The sequence below is a fragment of the Halichondria panicea genome, chromosome 8 (genome assembly GCF_963675165.1).
Source record: "Halichondria panicea chromosome 8, odHalPani1.1, whole genome shotgun sequence".
Taxonomy (NCBI): domain Eukaryota; kingdom Metazoa; phylum Porifera; class Demospongiae; order Suberitida; family Halichondriidae; genus Halichondria; species Halichondria panicea.
The window spans coordinates 77368-102307 of record NC_087384.1 but is presented as its reverse complement, the minus strand read 5'-3'; the positions used below and the strand labels follow the sequence as shown (position 1 = coordinate 102307).

The 24940-nt window shown below is 44.6% G+C and overlaps 6 protein-coding genes across 9 annotated transcripts; 2 read left to right on the top strand and 4 right to left on the bottom strand.

Moving 5' to 3' along the window:
• Nucleotides 1-156: 156 nt before the first annotated feature.
• LOC135339300 (uncharacterized) lies at nt 157-9770 on the bottom strand. 2 transcript variants are annotated; one of them, XM_064535377.1, is made up of 9 exons: nt 9620-9635; nt 6150-6225; nt 5573-5784; nt 4301-4449; nt 2796-2963; nt 1808-2010; nt 1488-1576; nt 1106-1198; nt 157-890 (listed from the first exon to the last, which is right to left on the bottom strand). In XM_064535377.1, exons 4-9 carry the CDS (start codon nt 4369-4371, stop codon nt 426-428), a joined length of 1089 nt encoding a protein of 362 aa, XP_064391447.1. In that variant the 5' UTR covers nt 4372-4449; nt 5573-5784; nt 6150-6225; nt 9620-9635; the 3' UTR covers nt 157-425. The 2 variants fall into 2 exon arrangements, with proteins under 2 accessions (XP_064391447.1, XP_064391446.1); XM_064535376.1 differs by lacking the exon at nt 5573-5784 and having other exon boundaries at nt 9620-9770.
• A 78-nt stretch (nt 9771-9848) lies between these two features.
• Nucleotides 9849-11932, bottom strand: LOC135339311 (actin-related protein 2/3 complex subunit 3-A-like). Its single transcript, XM_064535389.1, has 7 exons — nt 11775-11932; nt 11526-11625; nt 11229-11305; nt 11104-11172; nt 10889-11015; nt 10569-10663; nt 9849-10073 (listed from the first exon to the last, which is right to left on the bottom strand). The coding sequence occupies exons 1-7, from the start codon at nt 11778-11780 to the stop codon at nt 10011-10013; spliced, it is 537 nt and encodes a 178-aa protein (XP_064391459.1). The 5' UTR covers nt 11781-11932; the 3' UTR covers nt 9849-10010.
• A 53-nt stretch (nt 11933-11985) lies between these two features.
• Nucleotides 11986-13288, top strand: LOC135339304 (adiponectin receptor protein 2-like). The gene has a single exon (XM_064535380.1). The coding sequence runs from the start codon at nt 12126-12128 to the stop codon at nt 13215-13217; it is 1092 nt and encodes a 363-aa protein (XP_064391450.1). The 5' UTR covers nt 11986-12125; the 3' UTR covers nt 13218-13288.
• Nucleotides 13289-13340: 52 nt separating this feature from the next.
• LOC135339288 (NADPH--cytochrome P450 reductase-like) lies at nt 13341-18730 on the bottom strand. 2 transcript variants are annotated; one of them, XM_064535358.1, is made up of 14 exons: nt 18592-18730; nt 18310-18495; nt 18102-18174; nt 17770-18050; nt 17426-17557; nt 16972-17160; nt 16754-16857; nt 16492-16623; nt 16152-16333; nt 15869-16018; nt 14773-14893; nt 14403-14558; nt 13992-14220; nt 13341-13680 (listed from the first exon to the last, which is right to left on the bottom strand). In XM_064535358.1, exons 2-14 carry the CDS (start codon nt 18468-18470, stop codon nt 13536-13538), a joined length of 2055 nt encoding a protein of 684 aa, XP_064391428.1. In that variant the 5' UTR covers nt 18471-18495; nt 18592-18730; the 3' UTR covers nt 13341-13535. The 2 variants fall into 2 exon arrangements, with proteins under 2 accessions (XP_064391428.1, XP_064391427.1); XM_064535357.1 differs by lacking the exon at nt 18592-18730 and having other exon boundaries at nt 18310-18582.
• LOC135339287 (S-adenosyl-L-methionine-dependent tRNA 4-demethylwyosine synthase TYW1-like) lies at nt 18706-23766 on the top strand. The gene is made up of 14 exons (XM_064535356.1): nt 18706-18846; nt 19126-19353; nt 19649-19946; nt 20155-20327; nt 20549-20701; nt 20910-20991; nt 21180-21351; nt 21553-21662; nt 21784-21961; nt 22503-22638; nt 22731-22841; nt 22968-23135; nt 23241-23297; nt 23437-23766. Exons 1-14 carry the CDS (start codon nt 18706-18708, stop codon nt 23599-23601), a joined length of 2172 nt encoding a protein of 723 aa, XP_064391426.1. The 3' UTR covers nt 23602-23766.
• LOC135339309 (growth arrest-specific protein 2-like) lies at nt 23721-24907 on the bottom strand. Of its 2 annotated transcripts, none has more exons than XM_064535388.1 (4): nt 24281-24907; nt 24070-24195; nt 23914-24016; nt 23721-23856 (listed from the first exon to the last, which is right to left on the bottom strand). In XM_064535388.1, coding segments are annotated over exons 1-4 (780 nt in total). In that variant the 5' UTR covers nt 24830-24907; the 3' UTR covers nt 23721-23854. The 2 variants fall into 2 exon arrangements, with proteins under 2 accessions (XP_064391458.1, XP_064391457.1); XM_064535387.1 differs by having other exon boundaries at nt 23723-23865.
• Between the last annotated feature and the right edge of the window lie 33 nt (nt 24908-24940).

Here is a 24940-nt window from a genome sequence, read left to right as displayed (position 1 = left end):
CAGTCATGCATGGCCGGAGTTTACTTGCACATTAACAGATTGATATAGGCCATAGCCTTTGATACGAAGGCCACGGGCCGGGGGGTGGGGCGGTGTACGATACTACAATTGTATGTAACTATGCTCTATTTAATTGAACCTTAAATTTGAATATAATTATATACCCGAAAAAAATAATGATCTTCATTTAAAAATGTGTGTACTTCAGTGGTACAATATTGCAGTGACATACGATGAGTTGGGGTACATAAAACTGAACTACAATGATTTCAGTAACTCTAAAGCACACGGCATGTGATTATACAACGTCTTCTACAATAGAAAAATAATTTCACAAACACAACACAAGTTAGTATAATTATGCGATTTGTCTTGAACAGTTGCATCGTTGCATCGTCTATTACACTGAGTCAGGAATCAATTGTTCATTTCACCCACGGAGCTGCCAGAATTCCAGCTTGTAGAGGGTTAACAACACAATTCCCTCCAACCATGGGCACAGGAGTCATCCAAGACCCCCCACCTTGCATGAGCAGACCCCCTGCATTGCTGACTGCCATCTGGGCAGGTGCATAGTGTTGCATATGTCCAGCCCCTGAGGCTGCAATCTGCATGGGGTGTGAGGGCAGGCCTAGTATAGCTTGTTCTCCAGGTTTCAATATGGCTGCATTGTTGGATGTGTTCACTTGAGGCAGAGTAGCAAACTGAACTAATGGCACTTCATGCATGGTTGAGTATGGTAGAGCCATGTATCCACCAGGCTGAACTCCGTACATCTGTAATACAGCCAGTTGTTGTTGCTGTGCTGCTGATAGAGTAGCCCCGGTCTGTGTAGTGTTGTAGGAGGTGTGCTCCATGGACGTGGGGAGGCTCTGTGGTTGGGGATGGGCCTGTGAGGAGGTGGTGTGGGTGGTGAGGGGAAGTGGGTGGTGTGAGGGGGGACAACATTTGTACATAGCATTATGTAGTCTATAATCACTCAAGTCAGAGAATGCATCATGATGCTGTATCTAATAGTAACACATAGGGCTGGCCAATCAACTCACACTGTAACTAAGAACTGCACGTAGGAATTTAATAAAAACACACACACGCCCACACATACCTGGATCTGAGCCTCTAGCTGGTGTTGTTGGATCATCTTGGCCACTGAGACGTGAGCATTGCACCACTTGATGGGCTTCCTACTGTACGCCTCCTGAGCAAGGTAATGATGTGTGGAATAGTTACTAGCAGAGAATGATCAATACATAATAACATAATTATAGTGAACCGGCAAACCTATCAATAATAGAAGCTCTGGCAGACTAACAGTGGCTGTAATAAAGAGGTGGCCTGCTAGCACAGGTCTATAAACACATGCTATGGAGAGACTTTGGGGCCCATTAACCTGGCTGACTATACTGGCCACAATAGAGAGAGTAATGTATCACTCCTAATAAGCAAGCTTGTATGAAGTATATAAAGCCAGAGCTGTGTTAGTGCACCTGATCTGGTAGGGTTTGCTCTGGTTGCGGTTTCCCTCCATTTGACAGGAACCGATAGTTGAGCTCCTGCTGCAGCTGACTCAGCATTACTAGGGTAGAGACACAAGTATGTCAACACTCACACCACACAGTCTCAACAGGACGTTCACACACTCATATCCTATGACTACTTCCCAGAACGATGGCATTCAGTCATGCATAGCTATTGCTACTTGTTTTGGCCAGCGAAGTTCCCCGCAATTACAATGATAGACTACTAAAGATCATATATGGGCTGATTGAGCCTAACAAAAGTTTTAAATTACCCATTTTATTATTACCTGGATTTGAGTACTGGTTTTGAGCAAGGGCAGGCATGGTTGCGTGTGGTGGGCAGTTGCCGGGGTTCCTCAGCTCAGTGGTGTGAGATGAGGGGGCGGGTTGTGAGTGTGTGGGCGGGTGGAAGGACGAGGAGGAAGTATGGGAGAGGATGGTGGAGCGTGAGAGAGTGTGAGATGTGGAGGTTAACTGCTGTCCCGTATCACTGCATGCGTGGGAAAAATGTAATACAGTGTCAGTTCAAATTAAGGAATTAGTATAGTTGACATACTGCCTTAGCCTTTAATTAGGAGCTATCATTCGTATCATTTTGCAGATATGACTTAAGAGTATGAAACAGTGACACCCAGCTATATATACATGACAGAGACACTAGAACATTCTTAGAAATGCCATAATTCATTCAACAAGCCAAAATAGGGCCAGTCAACAACAAACACAGTAGTCAGACAATCATACACATCAAAGCCCTAGCCCTGTAGTTGCATGGTGTACTGTGTGTGCTTATACTACTGCCCATGTCAAGACAATTGAATTGAGAACCCAAACTACGCCAACAGCACCCGGCCCACCTAGTGACAGCATAGCTAACAATATCAAATGTGTTATTAACTATATGAATTTCAACAAAAATTCCTCGTGCTTAAAGCTAGATATTCTGTACCCACGTTTAAGTCTAGAGCCTACGCAGCTATACATAGTAAATTAAAAGATGCTTTGATCTAGTTAGTCAGGTCAGTATGGTGTGGTATACTGTTACACTGGGCAAAGGAATAATTTAGCAATAATTAATCGAGTCAGATCGCAAAATGTCATCAAGCGAGTGAGTAATAAAAAATAATAAAAAAGCAATTCAAGTTATGTGCTCATGACGTACAAACACTAACAATAATTATATCACATTGATGTGCATTGTAACTATAGGTCTAATAAAGTCGCATACATACTAATAATTATCCTACGTACAGTACACATGTTAGTGGCACTCACGTAGTTCTGTCGTGTGGTGGGGAGGTGAGTGGGTGGGATGACACTGACTGACAGCTGCCGTACGCTGAGTCACTAGGACTGTGAGATCTATCAGAGTGGGCGGAGTCACCACACCCACTGTGTCTGTGTGCCTCAAGCTGCTTCTTACGCTTCTTACTAGACAGTCGTCTGTGTGTGTGTGTGTGTGTGTGGAGGGGGGGGAGGACAGCGTTATAAAGAGTATCTTTGAACGGCCATAACTTTAGTTCCGTTGGTCCAATAATGTTATACAATGAAAGCTTAGAGAGAAGCCTTTCAGATGATGTGTTAAAAAATCAAAAGTTATTTTGGGCCTGTTTTTGACAAAATACCATGGTTTTTTCCTGAAAATGGGAAATTATGGCTGAGCATACCATCTGAACGGGCTACTTTTAAACTGCCAAAAAATAAAAAATCATTGAATTTGGATTATCAGAACTCTGGTTACATCGTAATGATAAGAATGAGATTTCAAGGACAATTACACAAAATAATATGATACTCTACCAGCTCAGCCATAGGACTCCCCTTGACCAAAAACCATTTAAAAACCTACGCCAGTAAAACATTTGGCTTCATGTGAACTACGTATTCTATAGCTTCCTGACTTCAGTACACACAGTAACCTCATCACAAGAACTGATTAAAAGCATAATATTTGAGTGCAAGGTTTGAGAATCTGGCATCAGGTTTCCCATCATCCGACAACAGCCACACGATACACAGGCAGGCAGTCACATGATACGCAGGTGGTCACATGATACGCAGATGCAAGGCTAGACTACTAATGCTCATGATTAGTGACAACATTCCGATAGATAGAAAACCTACAAACAGAAGCACTAAATGCTAATGGTATAGACACAAGACTGGTGAATGATATGAAAGCTTATGCAGCCTATAGAGATATGGTTAAGGTGTGTGGAAATCTCAGCCCTCAATAGAACTTACCCCCATTGATAATACAAATGTGCGGGAGGGCACAATAACACTCTAGTAGCATGCACATGCATGGAATAGTGATGGTGGCAGCCCACACAATACACAGGGTTGGCAGCCATGACTCTAGGAGACAGCTAATGCCCACAAACTAGTGAATCATACCAAGTAAGGAAGCTATCTATACAATACACAGTGACACTGACTCAGCATTTAGCCCTCTACCCTGTATACTGACTCAGCATTAGCCCTCTAGCTACCCTGTATGCTGACTCAGCATTAGCCCTGTACCACCCTGTACTGCACATAGCTGCTAGGAGAGTACACACAACTGCTAGGAATGTATGAATGATATCGCCATGTTTAGCTAGGCTACAGAGAGGACATCTGTACAGCCCTTGCCTTCATAATTACGTGATTACAATTAGCTATAGCTAGGGCAGATCTTATCTCCTGCCCGAAGGAGAAGCCATACATGTATAAACTATTGGCAGTTGTTTCTTTATTGATTTTTAATACATGGATTATTTGAATTCACGGTTGATCACCTTTTTGCTAGTCCACTTGTTATGGTGAAGTCTGTGTTGGCAATGATAGATTCCTTGGGCACTTCTGTCATGGCAGGAATGGCAGTCACTACTGGTTGCCAAGCACTGCCCTTGCCAGGGTAGATGACTGCTCCTTGTAACAGCGGGTGCTGTGTGTGTGTGTGTGTGTGTGTGTGTGTGTGTGTGTGTGTGTGTGTGTGTGGGTGGGTTAGCTGTCAGAACTACACAGAGCTCTATAGACAACTGTATCGTACATAGCTAGATGATAATGGGTCATGGTTTTACGGCACTAAAAAATCTAATTTTGAAAAACGCACATTTACCTCAAGGGCAGAGCAATACGGTTGATCTTTATTGCAACGAAACCCCAAGGCCACACAAAGCCAGGTGGCCACAGTAGAAGCCATTCATGCACACCGCTAATGGTCCGCCACTCTAGCTACTGCTGAGTCAGCACCACACAAGGTTAGGGAAATGTTATCTGACACCAGACATCTCCACCACAGTGGCCAGGGAGAGATGAAACCATGCAAGTGTCCAGGGGCTTCTGTCTATAGCTATACATATATTATACATGTACAAGTGTAGGCACTCTCATCTCCAGTGTACAAGTGTAGGCACTCTCATCTCCAGTGTACAAGTGTAGGCACTCTCATCTCCAGTGTGCATGTACAAATACAGCAAACTAAATAGCGTGAAGATATGAAAAGCAACATGATATAGGACGGACTAATCGATACCAAGACTATAAACCTGAGATGATTATCGAAGCTATTAATACATTCTTAGCACGTTCTCATAATCCACTGTAAGTGTTGAGATATTGTTGTGTGGGCGTGTGTGTGTGTGTGTGTGGGCGTGTTACACAAGTACACAGATGATGTTATCGCCTATAGAGCATGGGAAGTACACTCACTGTACATGTGTTTGCTATTTCAACCATATTATTGTATTCTTGTCAACCTACGTGTACAAAACATCACATACCACATACAAGGAAATATAGTAGCTTCTCACACGTACAGATAGAAGGACTCCTAAAATGCTCAACCTGAAACTCTACACAGGCTCCCTCTGTGTGTATATATCACATGACTGCATGTACATGACAGTCGAGGCACACTCCATTACTGTGGCCGGTAGTTACAAGGTCACCTAGGCGTGTGATTGCACAACTGCTATATTGTGCTCATAAAGGAAGTGCTTTAATGTAGAAGGTACAAATAGCTAAGAACACTCTGAAATGTTGAGGTAATTAACAGTCCATTAGACCTTGTTATGAGACTATGCAGAGGATGGCCATAGTGAGGATCCTACACTTCTCAAGAACATATTCCGTTTAATTTTGAGAGTTAGTGTCCATTATGACCTTGTATTCAAATAGGCCATCAATTGCAGTATATCTGACACAAGGGCTGTAATCCAATACACTGTCCATACAATATAAACTGCCTACACATGAGAAACAATAGCCCTGCATAGCCCTGCATAGATACACACAACAGCTATTGAGAGGGACTGGTTGATCATCCAAACAGGTGCACACATGTGTACAACTATGACCTCAGTGTCATTGAAAAGCAATAATCATAATTTCCTATAATTATCCTAGAGAAGATATCATATCTGTCACACAACACACATGCAGTTAGCATGCATCACTATAGCAACATCAAGCGTTTATTAGGGTTAGGGTTAATGAACTCTTGGCAACATGTATAGCTAGTTCAGTTTATTAGGTACTGCAATTGTTCATTCCCAGAACATGCAGGCCAGCCCAGGTACAAGCACTTCTGACCTATCCATATCACACACCCCTCACACCTCACACATCACACACCAAGCTCACCTGTACAGGTCCACAAAATAGTGGCTGATGATGACTGACTGCAATCTCCATGACGACCAGACTTTGATACACTGTCCTGTACAAGAGACTTAGTTTCAGTATAAGTTTACAAAACAAGTGAGTCTGTACAAACAGCACCATTCTCACACACAGTCAACAATAACACCACCTGCCACACAATACACACAATACACACAATACACACACTACACCACTGAGACAATAGCGCTAATGGCAGCTACTATAATTGCTTTAAATTACAGAGAGTAAACGCTAATTGAAAAGTCACTAATTGAAAGGTCGCTAATTGAAAGGCGACATTTCTGGCAAAGTATATGTACAGTAACCATAAGAAGTTATGTACTAGCTGCACACCCACACCCACACACACACACACCCACACCCACACACCCACACACAGACACACAGACACACAGAGTACTATCACAGATACGTGGCTATAACTGTGTGTGGATTGCTACGTGTGTATATATAGAGCTAGGGGATGTTATGTTAAGGTTATGATAATTATCGCAAGTGCAGAGGTCATTGAAATAGACCACACAAGTCTTGCAACTATTCAGCAGTCAGTGAAGTGGTCATTAGACAGGAATGCAGTGTCAGCACTTTCATTATAACATATTGTGTGTTCCTGTTGAACGACCAGCTGCTCTTCTATAGCCCCACACTTAAACTAAGAGGGTATCTTTATAACCACATAGTGTCGTGTCACAAAGAGATTGAGAGGTTTCTAAGTCACGCATAGTGTGAACACATTCGTGTAGCTGTCATCCTTTGATTCTCAATTATCTGAGCCCATACACAGACACTGTCTCTGCATGACCATCAACTTGTGGTCCAAATCAGAGAGATGATTGAGAAGCAAACCTTTCAAAGTTACGGCCTCAGGTTTCAACCATTAGCACGATCCCTACTCTAGTTCCACGTAAGTGTATGGTCACACTGTCATCACCGCGACTATAGCATCACCGTGACTACAGCCATCACCGTGACTATAGCCATCACCGTGACTATAGCATTACCGTGACTACAGCCATCACCGTGACTATAGCTGCCACAAAATGACAGTACATGTACTAGGAAACATAATTATTCATATTAAACTCTTTTTTTTTACATACATTAGTTTGGGCGTTTTGTTTTCGAGGCATCATGTCACCTCGACACTATATTGCACTTTAGTAAGTGCCGATGGAATTCATGTAGGTAACCATGGTAACAGATGGCATTCATGTAGGTAACTATGGTAACATCGAGCCTGTAGTCTGACTCTATACAACTGATCTATTAGGAGTTGTGAATTTAATTAACAACAATATATTGTGTGCAGTACAATAGACACAAAAGTACACAATGAATGTGCTTATGGACAATGAATTATGTCCACTATTTTACTGGACACGCAATACGAGAAAGAGCTAACTCTGACGCTCTACACACATCACACTACCCCACACCCACCCACCCCACTCCACACACCACCCCACTCCACACACTACCCCTCACCCACTCCACACACATGTCTCGACAGGGCTACTGGCGGACCGGGCAAATGGCTTCTTCCCACATATGGCGATAGTTAAATTCCAAACAAGCCATGCTAAGCAAAGTCATAACAAGATTGGACCTAGTAAATGGTTTATGCTAACAATTGCATATTTTGGGTACTCTAGTCTAATGTGGTTACGTATAAGCAGGCCACCCTCACAGGCTAGCTATACAAGCTCCACAGCACGTGCTAGTATATATAGGCCACCCTCCCAGGCTAGCTATACAAGCTCCACAGTACGTGCTAGTATATATAGGCCACCCTCTATAATGCAGCCAGGCTATACAAGCTCCACAGCATGTGCTAGTATATATAGGCCACCCTCTATAATGCAGCCAGGCTATACAAGCTCCACAGCATGTGCTAGTAAATATAGGCCACCCTCTATAATGCAGCCAGGCTATACAAGCTCCACAGCATGTGCTAGGCCACTTCTTCATTACAGCCACAGAGTAAGTTATTCCACAGATCAGAGTAAGTTAGTTTTGACAATAAATCATGGCACAAAGGAGATAAAGAGATAGTGAGGATCACCTCATCACTACCATCTTCAACATCACCACACACTCACAACCAGTGATTGCTATTGTATGTCACTTCTTTATGCTATGAACAAGTCCAACTGGAGGTCTAACTGTTAAATAAATAAGTGATAGCATCGGGGAAATATCTCTATAAGCATAACTTTACAGAGAAAATTCCTTCGCTTAACGTCTTCTGACACTATAGGAGCTGTTCTCAACCTGAGAACCCCCACAGAGATTGATAACCCCCACAGAGCATGATGGAATGTAAAAACATGGACAACCAAGTACTCAAGTTCACATTAGGCAGTCACAACACAGTACCTTATATTCGCACGTACATCAAAGACAGTTTAGTAAATGCCCCATAAAAACTGTGAGATATTTGAGTTAATGAACAACAGGACATGAGCATTGTAATAATGACCAGCACAAGCTCTGATGGTCACAATGTTCCCTCATGGTCACAATGTTCCCTCATGTTCCGTCCCCATACCCTATCAGCAGTGTGTGGTGTTTTGGGGATAACTTGCACACACAACATAATCACCCTTCTCACCACACACTGGCCATCACCACAGAGACAACCCAACAGCTCTTATCTAGGCACAGCTACTATTAGCTACTGAGGGGACATGATCAAACACACACCTTGGAAATAAATACCTAAAACATCATTTTGTGAAAGCGTTGCAGTATCATGGAATATAAACACATGAGGGATCTTCCTCTAATCTCTGACTTCAGAGGTGAGCCCAAATGCACTACACAGTTGCGCCAAACACAGGGACATATAAGTACATTCAGGAAGGCCCTAGCTACAGCTGTCTTATGACCTAGCCACGGCTCTGCCAACACACTAGACCATGCACACACACAGCCAGTGCAAGTACCTCCTCACAGCATGATAGATAGCACAGTTAGTTTAATAGCAAAACTATTAGACACTTCAATTGTTCAGATATCAAAAGCAGTAAGAGAATGCCCTACTAGCCTTCATTGAGCTGGCAGTAAGAGAATACCCTACTAGCCTTCATTGAGCTGGCAGTAAGAGAATGCCCTACTAGCCTTCATTGAGCTGGCAGTAAGAGAATGCCCTACTAGCCTTCATTGAGCTGGCAGTAAGAGAATGCCTACTAGCCTTCATTGAGCTGGCAGTAAGAGAATGCCTACTAGCCTTCATTGAGCTGCATGCTAATTGCTTGGTACATGAATGCCATTGGAGTAGCTACAATACTTATAACAGGCCAGAGCTAGAACATAGTACACTGCAAACTGCCATACTCATTTATCAATGAGTGTTTTGTGCATTATACAAGACACAGTGTAAAGTGTGTAGGACCACTAAGAGTATATTAACACATACACACACTCACCAAGGCTATCAGGAACACCACGAGAATCTTCTCTTGATCACAATAGCTAGTTCAGACGAGCTTTGATATGTGCTTCATTCACCATTGACTCAACTCTGCATGGATGGATGTTTATAGATAACAAATCAACTCCGGAAGTAAACACAACTGACACTCCCACTAAATCATAGCAAGTCTCGATTCCAGACCGCCCTCGAACAGCTTGTATGTGGGTATAATTGTATGTGGGTGTGGTTTATAACCAGAAATACAATCAGAACTGCACAACCATGGGCCTGGGAAGGAGGCTAATTATAACTTAATTTGCTACACTATAATATAATTATTGTAGTTCAAAATTCAGCTACTCAAAACCAACTACACAAATAAAATAAAATGTTTGTGAGTATGTTTATGCTCCAGGTCCTGAGAGACTCTTGTCCATGAAGCGCCTCTTCACGAAACAGAGCCACCACTGTGTGTGTGGGCGTGTGTGTGGGTGAGTGGTGTGTGGGTGAGTGGTGTGTGTGTGGGTGTGTGTGTGTGGGTGAGTGAGTTGTGTGTGTGTGTGTGTGTGTGTGTGTGTGTGTGTGTGTGTGTGTGTGTGTGTGGGTGTGGGTGTGTGTGTGTGTGTGTGTGTGTGTGTGTGTGTGTGTGTGTGTGTGTGTGTGTGGTGTGTGTGTGTGTGTGTGTGTGTGTGGTGTGTGTGTGTGTGTGTGTGTGTGTGTGTGTGTGTGTGGGTGTTTGTTAATTATGAACCATGAAACACTTTTTACAGCTGACAAGGTTAAAAATACTCAATAGAAGTTTATATTAACAACATCAAACATGTTCACTAATTGCACACACTAACTTAATAGGCAAACAAGGAAGGTTGAGAATTAACAACCAAGCATTGAAATACAACCAACACCTAAGACCTCACACATGATTGACCTAGAAGAATAGGCTTTGGAAAGAGATAACTTACTTTGCTTGGTTTTGCAGTGTCTGATTCAAACACTTTATCCACTAGTCTCTGACCTAGCTCCTGACGAAGCTGAGTCATGTACTGACGTAGCTGGTCTGTATCACAAGGTGGTGTGTGTGTGTGTGTGTGTGTGTGTGTGTGTGTGTGTGTGTGTGTGTGTGTGGTGTGGGAGGGGGGTTTAAGCTGACATGTGAATGTAAGTATACGAATTGACCAAGAAACCTAACAGCCGTACATGTGCCACACTGTATGTATACAGTACATACAGTTGCGTATAGATACAATCACGAGTATGCATGCATTAGTTGCATGATCCATACCCGCTTCTTGTCTATTGACTGGTTTTCCCATGAATGAGTTGAGTGGATACTTTGTGTCACCAGGGATGTCAAACTGTGTCACAGCCAGAGTTGCTATGCTCTTCTTGGCTTCTCCCTTGGACGGGGACTGTGTGGGAAGCGTAGTCATGGTGATGTACATACGTGTGGGAGGGGGTGGGTACTGTGTAGTGAGTGTGTGTGTGGGTGGGACATACCCTTTGTACTTTCTTGAGGCATTCTGAAACATACAAAGTCAAGTAGATGAGCGTTCTATCTGCATCAGACTGTGGGTAATATTGAAAGATCAATACTTATAAATAGAGTACTACTCAACACACACCTTGACTTCAAAGCTCTTGAAAAACACGTTAGCCTTGAAGTAGTAGATAGCTTCATCAATGATATCCTGCTCCTCCACTGCAATGAGAGGAAGGAGGAGATCAGAACATGCGCTATTACAGTTATACAGTGAAACCACTCTTCAATATAAATGGCTACCCCCTGCATGAACAACTTCAATATTAAGGCCATATCCAAGTCTCTAAGGCCACCTTTGTATAAGGGCCAAACCATTAATACCCACCCTGGAGGTGGTCTGGGGTTCTACTGTGTGTACATAATTATGATTGTGACGTACCATCACTGATAGTGGGAGCAGGGCCCTTGAACTTTGTCTTGAGTGGCATGACTCCCATCTTGGCTATACTCTTAGGAGCGGTCAGTGATGAGTGGTAGGCCTGGGATCAAGAACATCACAGTACACATGAAACGATGAAGTAATGTACAGACATGCACGCGGATCAAGGCTGTCACAGACTGTTGCAGTTAACAGCAGAGGCACTGCCATATGTGTGGTAGTAGTAGTGCTTATACTGTACACGCTTACAGGCATTGTCAATGTCCACTTCTTCCAATCCCAGTCAAAGTTATATTTCTTCCACAATTAACTGTTGTTGAACACTGAGCTCAGATGACCAAGTTTGGGCTTGAGACTCACGTGCAGAAAAGAGGGTAGTCTCTCAAGCCTTGTCATAGAGAAAATACGGGAGAAAGTTAACAACGAAAGAAGGTGTGGCTCGTAAACAAAAAATGCATGGGCGTGGCAACACGCCATCATGGGATCGATCATTCGATGCAGAAGCTAGAACTAGAAGGCATATGCGCATGAGAAAGCCATCAGAAAGCTATAATATCTCGTAGAACCTCAAGATCTGACATCTCTGATTGACCCATTGCAATGCCTGCCTCCAAAGGAAGACGAAGACAGCACTCGAAGTCCTCAAAGAAAACCCCAAGTCCTGAGAGTCAGTCCAAGCTACCAACAACACAGGAGATCGAGAACCGTTCATCTTCCCCTTCTTTGTTTCCTACCATCTCAATACCAGACCTGGAAAAGAAGATTAGCTCGAAAATCAACAAGATTGTGAGCTGGGCATGGCATTCTATTCCATTTGACTCCCTTCCTGATTGGCTGAGAGACAACGAGTTCCTCCAACACAACCACCGTCCTCCAATGTACTCATTCCGTGGATGTGCTAAAAGCATGTTTCGTCTTCACACAGAAACATTCAATATCTGGACCCATCTCCTTGGTGCCCTATTCTTCATCATGCTAGTCGCTGGTGTGTACATCTTTGGAGATTACATAACGTTTCTTTTCGAGGACATCCAGATACACGATTTACCGTGGCAGGAGCAGGCCACTCTGTTGTGCTTCTTCGGTGGTGCTGTATTGTGCTTGGCCTGTTCTGCGATATTTCACACGTTTTCTAACCATTCGAAGGGAGTGTACGGTGTTCTGAGCAGACTTGACTATACTGGTATATCATTCCTCATAACCGGCTCCTCGGTACCTGCCTACTACTATGGCTTCTACTGCACCACCTATGCCAAGTATGCCTACATAGTCGTCTCTCTGTGTCTCTGCACTCTGTGTGTGTGTGTCAGCATGTGGAACAAGTTTGCAACTCCTAGATTTCGAGCACTTCGATTCACTGTCTTTGTGCTGTTTGGACTGTACGCTGCAATTCCTTTCATGCACATATTCCTCAGGGATGGCTACACAGTGTCGACTCATGCATACTCGTTGTGGGGCTTTGTATTGATGGGGGCTGTGTACATATTTGGAGCTTCTCTATACGTTATGAGGATTCCTGAGCGATTCTTTCCGGGTAAATTCGATATCTGGGCCAGCAGTCACCAACTGTTTCATGTGTGTGTGGTCACGGCTGCATTGGTTCACTACAATGCACTGTTGAACATGATCACATACCGTCTCAACGTTGGTAGTTGCATTGAGAGTCTTCCATTTGATATGCTTGCTATATAATTATTATTATTTCTTATTTTGCTGCATAATTATATCATACACAAATCATGAATTGTGATAATTATTATTAATTTTAAATAAAGATTAGAGTATGCCAGTTTATAACACTTAATCAGGGCCGCATTACTAGTTGCCATAGCAATTGATCATGAAATACATGTAGAGCAAGAAAATAATAATTATACCTTCAATAAATTATACAAACTCTGTTCAATTTAAAACCAGGAACAGTTCTCCACTATATACACTATATACACGCACACATACTATAATTATATAAATAAAACTCAAAGTTCCCCTAATAATAAACAGTTTCAATCAAGACCAGACGTCTTGAATATAGCGTCCTCTCTTTTGCAGTTTCTTGACATATTCTGTAGCAGCTGAAGTGTCCATTTGTCCATGTACTGCCACTATCTGGATGAGTGTGTTCTGTACATCTCTGGCCATGTTACGAGCATCACTGCATGTGACAAAGACATGCGACAATGAGTTCAAAGACAGGCACTATTGAGCAAACTGTTGGGCTTGTTTTGTTATAGTATCACTAACAATCTGATGACTTAGGAATTGCAAACTGTCAGTATAGAGTAGACAGCAGCAACAAGGAATTGCCTTTGTTATAGTAAGTAATCAATTCAATGCCATGGAAACCAAAAACACTCAATATAGATATCAAATACAGATCATATCTTTACGTGCCAACAATAATCTCACATAGTTCAGGCTATCCGGCCATACTGGAACACCACTAGCTATTATACAGATACTTACCCACACACATAGAAGTAGCCTTGCTTTTCCAGCAGACTCCACACAGCTGCCCCAGTCTCCATGAGCTTGTGTTGCACATACACCTTCTGAGGTGTGTCCCTGGAGTAGGCCACCTGGAGGTCACTCAACACACCAGAGTCTCTGTATCCCTCTAACTCATCCCTGTATATATAGTCCTCCGTGCTACTACGACAACCAAAGTAGAGCACAGTCTGACCCAGTTGCTTGCCTGAGGGGAGAGTCCACAATAGGCACATTGTTATATATAATGAAGTGTAGAAGCTAGGTTTGTGGTTGAGGAAGAAGGCTTCCAGGTAATTGTGGCAAGGATGTGGGGGCAACCAGTGTACACACAGCAGTATGTACTATATACCTGTTACACAGTATTTGTAGGCTTTCATATAAACACACCATTGCTCTTGATGACGCTCCTCTCTTGAATGAACCCTCTGAATGGAGCCACCCCAGTACCCGGCCCCACCATCATCACTGGGCAGATAGCTCGATACGGGAGGCGTAGACTAGAGTGACGGACAAATATAGGGATCCTCACCACCTCTGGACCACCTGCATCCAACACAGTAGATACATACAACACACAAGTAGATTATCACTAGTAATACGATAAGGAATATAATGTGAGCCAATGTGAGGCCTAGTTGCCACCAAACATGTACTTATAATCATTGCATTGACAAGTGTAGGTGTACTTTCTAAGCATTGGATTACTCCTTCAACAGTTGAGTCTCTAGGAAGCTAGACTCGTCATGAAGCCACCCACCATTCTCTCGCTGTGTCTGTAGTCTCTTGAGCCATGAGGTGGTGACTCCTCTGTTGGTGCGGCCAGTCCTAGTGATATACTCCACCAGTACTGCTGTTATGTGGATGGATGTGGAGTGCACCTGAGGAGAAGGGGGGGGCACTGATGACACCATGCACCACTATACTGCCCTAGGAGAGGGGGGGGGCACTGATGACACCATGCACCACTATACTGCCCTAGGAGAGGGGGGGGGGCACTGATGACACCATGCACCACTATACTTCCCTAGGAGAGGGGGGGGGCACTGATGACACCATGCACCACTATACTGCCCTAGGAGAGGGGGGGGGGCACTGATGACACCATGCACCACTATACTGCCCTAGGAGAGGGGGGGGGGCACTGATGACACCATGCACCACTATACTTCCCTAGGAGAGGGGGGGGGCACTGATGACACCATGCACCACTATACTGCCCTAGGAGAGGGGGGGGGGCACTGATGACACCATGCACCACTATACTGCCCTAGGAGAGGGGGGGGGGCACTGATGACACCATGCACCACTATACTGCCCTAGGAGAGGGGGGGGGCACTGATGACACCATGCACCACTATACTGCCCTAGGAGAGGGGGGGGGGCACTGATGACACCATGCACCACTATACTGCCCTAGGAGAGGGGGGGGAACTGATGACACCATGCACCACTATACTGCCCTAGGAGAGGGGGGGGCACTGATGACACCATGCACCACTATACTGCCCTAGGAGAAGGGGGGGGGGCACTGATGACACCATGCACCACTATACTGCCCTAGGAGAGGGGGGGGGGCACTGATGATACCATGCACCACTATACTGCCCTAGGAGAGGGGGGGGCACTGATGATACCATGCACCACTATACTGCCCTAGGAGAGGGGGGGGGGCACTGATGACACCATGCACCACTATACTGCCTTAGTACATAAAGGAGAAATGCTAAACACAAGAGAATTATCCAAAAGTTATCAACCACACAGTGAAGTTCAAGCTCTAAACCCAGCCAGCATGTACTGTACATGTACCCACTACTCACCTGACCTTGCATTGGACACACACACACACTCACCTTGGGTGATGAAGAGATGGAGTAGTACCTGGCCTGTAGTTTAGGCAGTAGCTCCAGGAGGTAGTCTAATGGTGGCTTGAAGGAAGGCAGGTCCTCCAGCACAGACACTATAGTCCTCTTGTCCTTCACTATCCATTCACTGTACTCACGCTAGAGGATGGGGGGAGGGGGTGAGGGGAGGGAAAATAATCAGCCATTCTACAAACACAGTGTAATACATGCTGGCACATCACTGACTGCAAGTAAAGCCACACACAGCACTCCGCCCACTCCGAACCCTCACCTTTCCTTCGTCTGTGGGAGAGGTGATGCGTAACAGAAAGTCCTTGTGGGTGGAGTCAGATGCAAAGTCGGCCAGTTCCCTGAGTACGTTGGTACGAGGACAAGAGGTGATGTCCACATAGTGAGAGAGGGCAGTACGATACGAAGTGGGACACGGGAATGGATGCTTCTTAGAGGACGCGTCTGTGTAGGAGGTAGTGACATGTGGGTCAAATGACCTTTACCAGTTACAACTCCAATACCAAATGCCACTGACAAATGTTCATACATGCAGTCTATACCAGGTACAGTGCTACCACTTATATTGATGTGTGTATACATGCAGTAGCTAGTACCCTCACCATCCACATTGGTGAGAGTGATGACAGTGTCGAGGTCTGTGTCCAGTAGCTCTCCTATCCTTGCCACTCGCTCCTCATCATTGACTGGGTAGATGGCCACATGGTCTCCTGTCACATAACTCAGTCGACTGTCTGCACGGACAATGTACAGAATGGCAATCAGTGGTTGCTTAACAATAATTATGTCACAGTGTATTGATGATTACATGCAGGCAATACAGTAGATCAGGCTGCACTGCATGCAATAGCAGGAGACCTGTACCTGCTATATCCATCTCCACATGCATGCATGACCTGTCCCCTCCATCATGCAGCTCTCTGTTGACACTCATGGTAGCAAGGTACGGGTTCTTAGCATTGAAGGGACTGCAAGGAAACATAATAACAAGCCATGCAAGTACAGTACACAGCACTGTGCATAATTATAGCATAAATGTACACTGTACATGTTCAGTGACTACACTCTATAAACTCTCTCACGGTTTTTGGTTCTGATATGATCCGAGTCTATGAGGCTCTCCCACGAACACCCTCTCTGGTGGGAGGTCAGAGTGCACAGTCATCTTGTACTCTCGTGACACGTTCACTTGTTGGGAGTTGTCTACTCCAAACTCTCCACACACCGTCGGCCATAAGTCCTCAGACCATGTGACAAAGTCTTCCTCAATACTGGCAATGGATGGGAGGTAGTGTGTTAATAAGAGACGGTATAATCGTGCCTTCTACACCCACTCCATTCTACACCCACTCCACATCTACTTTCATTATCTACAATGAATGGTTCAGTGTGTACTTGTGTCAGATGTTGGGTTTTAGGAATACAAATTGCCCTGACTAGAATAGCCCCACCATCCACGTCATCTCCCTCCCACCCACAGAACATAGTCTCACCTTCCATCATCATCTCCCTCCCACCCACAGAACATAGTCTCACCTTCCATCATCATCTCCCTCCCCTCTCTTGTAGAGTCTGTTGGCCCCCATCTCCGCCAGCCTCTTATCCACCAGACGTCCCATGGAATTGTAGTGTTCGTACGTCTTGTTGCCAAGCCCAAACACAGTGTAGCTGAGGAGCACACACCAAGTACAGTTACAGTTAGCAAAGTTGACAGAATACAATGAAACCTTGATATTGTAGTACTACTAAATGCATGTTCAAGCTTTACAATTGATTGGAGATTCCCAACACAACTTAAAAAGGCCTATTCAGAAAAAGCAGCGACTTATACAGTGTATCATTATACAGTGTAGTCAGTGTAGTACCATACACCAACTTACTTGAGTCCAGTGAGGTCAGTATCATTATCATCCTTGACCCAGTTAAAGAGTTCCTGAGCATTATCCGTTGGGTCCCCTTCTCCGTATGTGGCTACACAGAATATGACTAGAGAGTTCTCTATGTCAGTGCCCACTTTCTGGAGGTCCGCCCAGTCCGTGCAATCCTCAGGGTCAAAGGTCATAGCGGGCAAGCCGTGTCTTGTGGCGTCCTTTGCAAGACGAGATGCAAACTCTTCAGCAGTCCCGGTCTGAGATCCATAGAACACCACGACCTTCTTGTTCTGTGTGTACAGTGTCATGTGACTGGGTAACACACACGCCCACACACTTACTCTGCTCTTCATCTTGGACAGAAAGTTTCCACCCAGGGGGTCATCTCCCATAGCAACCGGTCGACCAATCACACTACAGAGATTATTAACGGTTCACGAGCGATGTAATTATAGGTGGCCTAATTATATAAATAATATATAAATAATAATTAATTATAAGAATATTAATTTAGTACGTAATACGTGTACGCACATGTAAAGTACTCACGAATTAATCTTGAGGTCTTTAAGCCTAGCGCTGTCATCAGTCTTCTTGCTCCTACACCGCATGATGATGGCCACAACCACCACCACCAAGCCAGCAATGAGGGCAATATCTAGAGCCCCCACAGCTGCCACACCTCCAGTCTCCACCTCACTATCTGCCATTGCTATCAGCTCTCTCCTTCTAGTTCTAGAATAAAAAATGAAAATATGAAATATGAAAGTCAGAAGAAGGTTTTGTATACTTGTAGAGTCTACGTCACTAGGCTTGCATCAGCTTATTTACCTGTTTATAAATACCCTTTCTCTTTGATCTTCTTGACCTCAGTTCCTTGATTAAAGATGTCGTCATTATCTCACGGCCATGTGGTCTAGTCAACACTACAGCTAGCTAGCTAGCATGGAGTCTTCCATACTGCAGTACGCTCTGGGCAGTCCTCTCTCTCTAGGACTGACGCTCTTGCTGGTGGTGGCTGCCACGGTGCTGGTCTACCTCACCTACAACAGCACCAAGAGTAGCAACCAGCAGGGCAAGGATAAGGTGAAGCCAGTGGCTAGACTGTGGACAACACCAGTGCAGTGACAGCATATTCAATTAATATCGTATTGTATACTTACACAGGTCGAAAGAGTAATTTGCGTATTCTCATAGCCTTGACTACATTGCTGATACACACTGTAACTATTGTAACCAACATTACGCACTGTCTCCACATGACACATGTGAGCCTACCAGAATATATACTAGGAGCATTGAACTATGAGATGAGTGAGTAGCCTCTCATCTCCCAACCTAACCATTATATCATTCTCACTACAGGTCAGAGCAGAGACCCTCCACTCCTCCACTGCCCGCCCACCACACTCCTCCACTGCATCTGACCCCCTCCCACCACACCCTCACACACTGAAGGTGTTCTATGGAACACAAGCAGGCACCTCTAAAAGCTTTGCCGAGCAGCTAGTGGAGAAAGCTAGCTCTAGAGGGGTTAGCGTGACTATTGCCGACCTGAAGGACTGTGACCCTGACGACACACTCACACACGAGGTCATACCAACTAATGCTATTAATGCGAGCGCCTATCATATTGTGTAATGTGTATCACACAATTATTGGTCTTTATCAGATGGTATACTCATTTCTCAAATTTGGAACGAGCCTGGAAAAATAAAAACAGGCCCATTTTAAGACACTTCTTAACGAGCTCATTTTAAGCTTTCAAAAAACAATTACATGTAACGTTTTTGGACTAACAGTTAAGCTATGACCATTCAAAGATACTTTATTTAACGCTGGAATGGAAATTTGTATTTTTGAGAGTACTATTTCTTGCATGTTGCAGTGCTGTGACCCCCATGTTGTGTGTGTGTTCCTGCTCTCCACGTACACTGGTGGAGCACCCCCTGACACGGCCGAGTGGTTCTGTAGATGGATACACGAAGCGAGTGATGACTGCAGAGTTCAGAAATCACTTCTAGCAGGAGTCAAGTTCACCGTGTTTGCTCTCGGCCACTCTCTATATGATACAAATTATTGCCTGGCGGGGAAAAACCTGTTTGACTGGTTAAGAAAGTTGTCAGCGAAACCTGTATACCCGTTGAGACTGGGTGATCAGAATGTGGCTCAGAGTGATCATGGCGGTAAGCGTTTAGCAAGTGAGGTTCAGCACTATTAACAACAATCTTTGAGAGCCCGTAATTTAAACTAATTAATGCATTCAATATCTCTCAGAATTACCTTTCCAATGGTTTTGTGATTAGTCCAAATCCCCTACTTCAAAGGCTTAATCCTTGCGTTTGACATTTTAATGCTGTACTCAGATCCTGATTGTGCTATATCGCTTTGTAGGACTGGAAGAAGATTTCAAAGTTTGGCTGGATGACTTTGTTCGTGAGGTGTTCCCTGTGTTAGTGGGTGAGAGAGCTCTCCAAGACCTCACCCCCTGTGATGGTGGCCACACCCCTTGTGAGTGTGGGGGCGGCAAGTCCGAGGGCAACTGCTGCAAGTCGAGCAAGGAAGAGGTGAGGGTTGTCGGGTGTTGCATCATTTCCATTGCTGATAAGTCATTTCATCATTTCCTATAATTATATTATAGATTATTGATTATGGAGCTTCCACTCTTTGAGTAGCCATAGTTTGTTGTGATGATCATTTTAAAGTCATTAATGGAAAGACGATACAATACTTCAAGTGGCATGTTGTGTTAAAGGTCACTGTGAGTTGAGCTTGTGTTTTACTGCAGGTATTGTATGAGAGCTCTAGTGAGGATGAGGCCAGTGGGGCGGAGGAGGAGGCCGAAGGGGGGAGCCCCCGCTCATCAGTAGGACTTGTGGACGTGGAGGATATGGGTCATGTGATGGGCAAGATGAAGAGTGCCAAGAGTCAGCGGAGAGAGGTACAGTAGGCGGAGCTAGAGGAACTGCTAGGAATGTTTCCTGTTTAATAAGTCGTCCTCTGATGTGCAATGTTTGTACTGGCTACTATTATTGTGTTCCTGCAGAATCAATGCAATGGTTTGATAGCATGGTTAGACCAGCAGTCTCAATGATCACCACACCCACACACACACACACACACACACACACACACACACACACACACAGGAAGAGGATCAAGTAAGGAAAGGACTAAAAGAGCCCAGGGAAATGGTGACCCCTGCCCTGAGGCAGTCCCTCACCAAGCAAGGTGTGTGTGTGTGTGGGTAGAGTGGGCGTGTGTGGTCAGTGATGATATTCACGAGACGGGCGGTCTGAGAGCATTGTTCTGTGTAGACTGTCTCTAATTCTGAGACCATAACCAGTAGCTATTAGAATGTTCTGCTTATATAAAGATCTGTCCACCCAGAGTTACTAGCTCAGTCACTGTGTCTATAGGGTATCGTGTGGTTGGATCCCACTCCGGAGTGAAGATGTGTCGATGGACCAAGTCTATGCTCAGGGGCAGGGGAGGTTGTTACAAGCATACCTTTTATGGTATTGAGAGTCATCGCTGCATGGAGACCACACCCAGTCTAGCCTGTGCCAACAAGTGCGTCTTCTGTTGGAGGTGAGACTCGTGTGTGTGTGTATTCGAAATAGCCTCTCAATTATCAACCTGATAATGCATCAACCTGATAAATGCATCAACCTGCGTTTCCTTTGTGTGTACAGTATATTGTTGACTTGCATGGTGGTCGTGCAATACTACGTACATGTAGTTCCATAACAACTCCCACCCACGCACACGCCCACTCCACCCCGCACACAGGCACCACACCAACCCAGTAGGCACAGAATGGCGATGGAAGATGGACGATGCGGAAACCATTCTAAAAGGAGCTCTGGATAGTCACTATCAGATGGTCAAGCAGTTCAAAGGTCAAATTAACACTTACTGTATACACCACAATTATATACATACAAGAGTCTTGTTAAGTAGCTAAATGTGCCGCAACAAGTGCTGCATACTCTTACAAGTGTGATTGACCTTGCCCTGCAGGTGTACCTGGTGTGTTGCCACGGCGACTGGCTGAAGGGAAGGAGCCCAAGCACTGTGCCCTGTCCCTGGTAGGAGAGCCCATCATGTACCCTGAGATCAACACTCTAGTCAGACTACTACACAATAAGGAGATCTCCACATTCCTCGTCACTAATGCACAGTTCCCTGAGGCTATCAGGTGTGTACTAGAGTTCGCTCTGTAACTAGAGTTAATTAAATTCAAAGATTTTTTGATTTTCTGAAAGCTTAGAAGTAGCCCGTTCAGATCGCTTGCTCAAATTTCATATTTAAAACGGGCCATAATTTCTCATTTTTGGAAGAATACCATGGGCTATAGCCCATGGTATTTTGTCAAAATCAGGTCCAAAAAATAGACTTTGGATTTTAACACACCATCTGAAAGGCCTCTCTCTAAGCTTTCAGAAAATCATAAAATTTACGCTATTGGACCATCGTAACTAAAATTATGGCCGTTCAAATATGCTAAGTTTCCCAGTAAGGTAAGGCAACTGCAAAAAGGTTCTATACCTTGCAACAGCCATAAATTTGAATGGCAGATTTTTGAAAGCTAAGAAGGAGCTCTTTTGGATCACTTGCTCAAATCTCTATTTAAAACAGGCCATAATTTTCTCATTTTTAAGAAAACCACACATGTATACATACCTCCACCCACCCCACCCCACACACCCATATCCCTCCCACACCACACACACACCCAGATCCCTCCTACCAGTCACCCAGCTGTATGTGAGTGTGGACGCTAGCACTAAGGACACTCTCAAGAAGATAGACCGACCTCTCTTCAGGGACTTCTGGCCACGCTTCATCTCAAGCCTCGAGGCACTCTCTGAGAAGGTTGCTGCAAGTAGTGCTACTATTTCAGTTGTTACTATCAATAATATTATCTCTCTGAGCATTGTCGGTTACCATGGTTCCCCGCTGTGTAGGGTCAGCGGACTGTGTATCGACTCACTCTTGTCAAGCAATGGAACACAGATGAGCTAGAGAGCTATGCCAGTCTAGTTACCAAGGGTAACCCGGACTTCATTGAAGTTAAAGTGAGTAAACTTGACAGATTATTCTCTCAAGCTTTATACTGCCACCATCTTTAGTTGTGTTGCAAATAACAAACTAAACTAGAGATTACAGCATGGTTGATTATAACCCCCCCCCCCCTCTCTTAGGGTGTGACCTATTGTGGTGACTCTAAGACCTCCACCCTCACGCTCGTCAACGTTCCCTGGCATGAGGAAGTGCTGAACTTCGTGCAGACCTTTGCTGCCTTACTCCCTGACTATGCTGTGGCTTGTGAACATGAGCACTCAAACTGTGTCCTCATAGCGCACAAGAAAGTGGGTGTGGTTTAGTACCTCATACTGTACTGCTGTGTGTTCAGATAGCCCACCACGTTACAGTGTCCGTGCACTTTTATTATGTACGTTATTTTTGGTTTTCAGTTTTTCATTGATGGCAAGTGGCACACTTGGATTGACTACACCAAGTTCCACGAACTAGTAAGATAGCAGTAACCATGCCAACTACTCTGACACTTGTAGCCTCGACCAACTTAGTAGCTCTGCATGTAAATTGTTAGAACTTATGTGTCAAGTCTATTATTGCTTGTCAATACCCACCCACACACACACGCACCAGATTGGGGCGTACGAGGCGTCCAATGGGCAGCAGACGTTCACGGCCCTGGACTATGTGGCCCCCTCCCCAGAGTGGGCTGTGATTGGTCACAAGCAGAGGGGATTTGACCCACTAGAGACTCGCTGGCACCGCAAGAACAAGAACAAGGACATCGGAGGATGCTAGCCTAGCTGGGATATTGACTATACTAAGCATTGGAAACTCGTATCAATTTTACTCTAAGCTGAATCATGCAATGTGTAATGATGTAATAATACACCCAAGCACTGTTGTCATGACGTACTGTACGACAATTGTTACTTCTCAAAAAATTACTGATATGTATATACACGTAGTAAAGAAAAAATAAATATAAACACATTAATATAGTTCGGATTCATTGCATTTTCATGTGAGCTTTCACAAGTTCATCGTTGGGTCCTTTTTTCACTGCAAACATAAAATTGTACATAATAACTATAAAATACGATCACTTACATAGAATAAACTGTTTGATTCTGCATGGATCGTGTACTAGTAGGAAGTGGTCCAGTGTGTCCCAGCCTCCCCCCACACGCACCATGATACGATCACTAAGCAACTGCATGAGGAGGAGGTATACCAGCTCAGGGGTATATAGCATGCGGTACTCACTCTAGCATAGAGGGTCTTGTGTGCTCTGATCCGACCTCCACTGACAATAAACTTGCCACTACCGCAATCCCTCACCACCATACCTTGCAGGGGAGGACACTTGCAATCACTCAGCATGGCCAGCACCTGTACACACATGCATGGAGACACATCATCATCACTACACATGCATGGAGACACATCATCATCATTAGAGCTGCATAGCCAGTACCTTCCTTGAAAGTTGCGACTGCTTTAAATGTCCTTGTCTCTGATCACCATTGCTAGTCAGTAGAGGGCTTGCAGAGTCAAGTTCCTCGATCTCTCTCTCCATTCTCACCAGCTCTGGTGGTGAGATGCCGACACGATCAGCAAACCTGGCCACGTCCAGTAGGCACAGTACTACTCTCTTCTCATCACTGTGATCCACTAGCCCATTTGACTCAAACACAACCGCCTCCTCCACTCCAAAATCACGACACCAGCTAATAAAGTTTGATGCATTGTCTCTTGCTTGAAATGAACCAGATACAGCTTTATCGTTGCACTTGATAGGTACACTAGCTGGTAGCTCTTGACTTTTGTTAGCTGCTTCTTGGGTCAGCCTTGCCAACTGGCAGAGCACCACTCCATTGTCAAGGTGATCCATGAAGGAGCTTGGTGTTATTGCAATATGCATGATTCTTGTTAGCCATTGGCAAATATCTTCTTTGATTGCTTCTAGTGCTTCCATTTCCTTGAGAGCTATCTCAGGGGATGTTGGAGCATCACATTCATCCATCACTACTCAGCTTCACACCTCCTGAGCCTGGCTAGCTGGTGTCAACACGCCCCCTCTGCTAAAGCCATAGCAAGCACTACTACTAGATGACACACCCCCTCATTTGTTGAT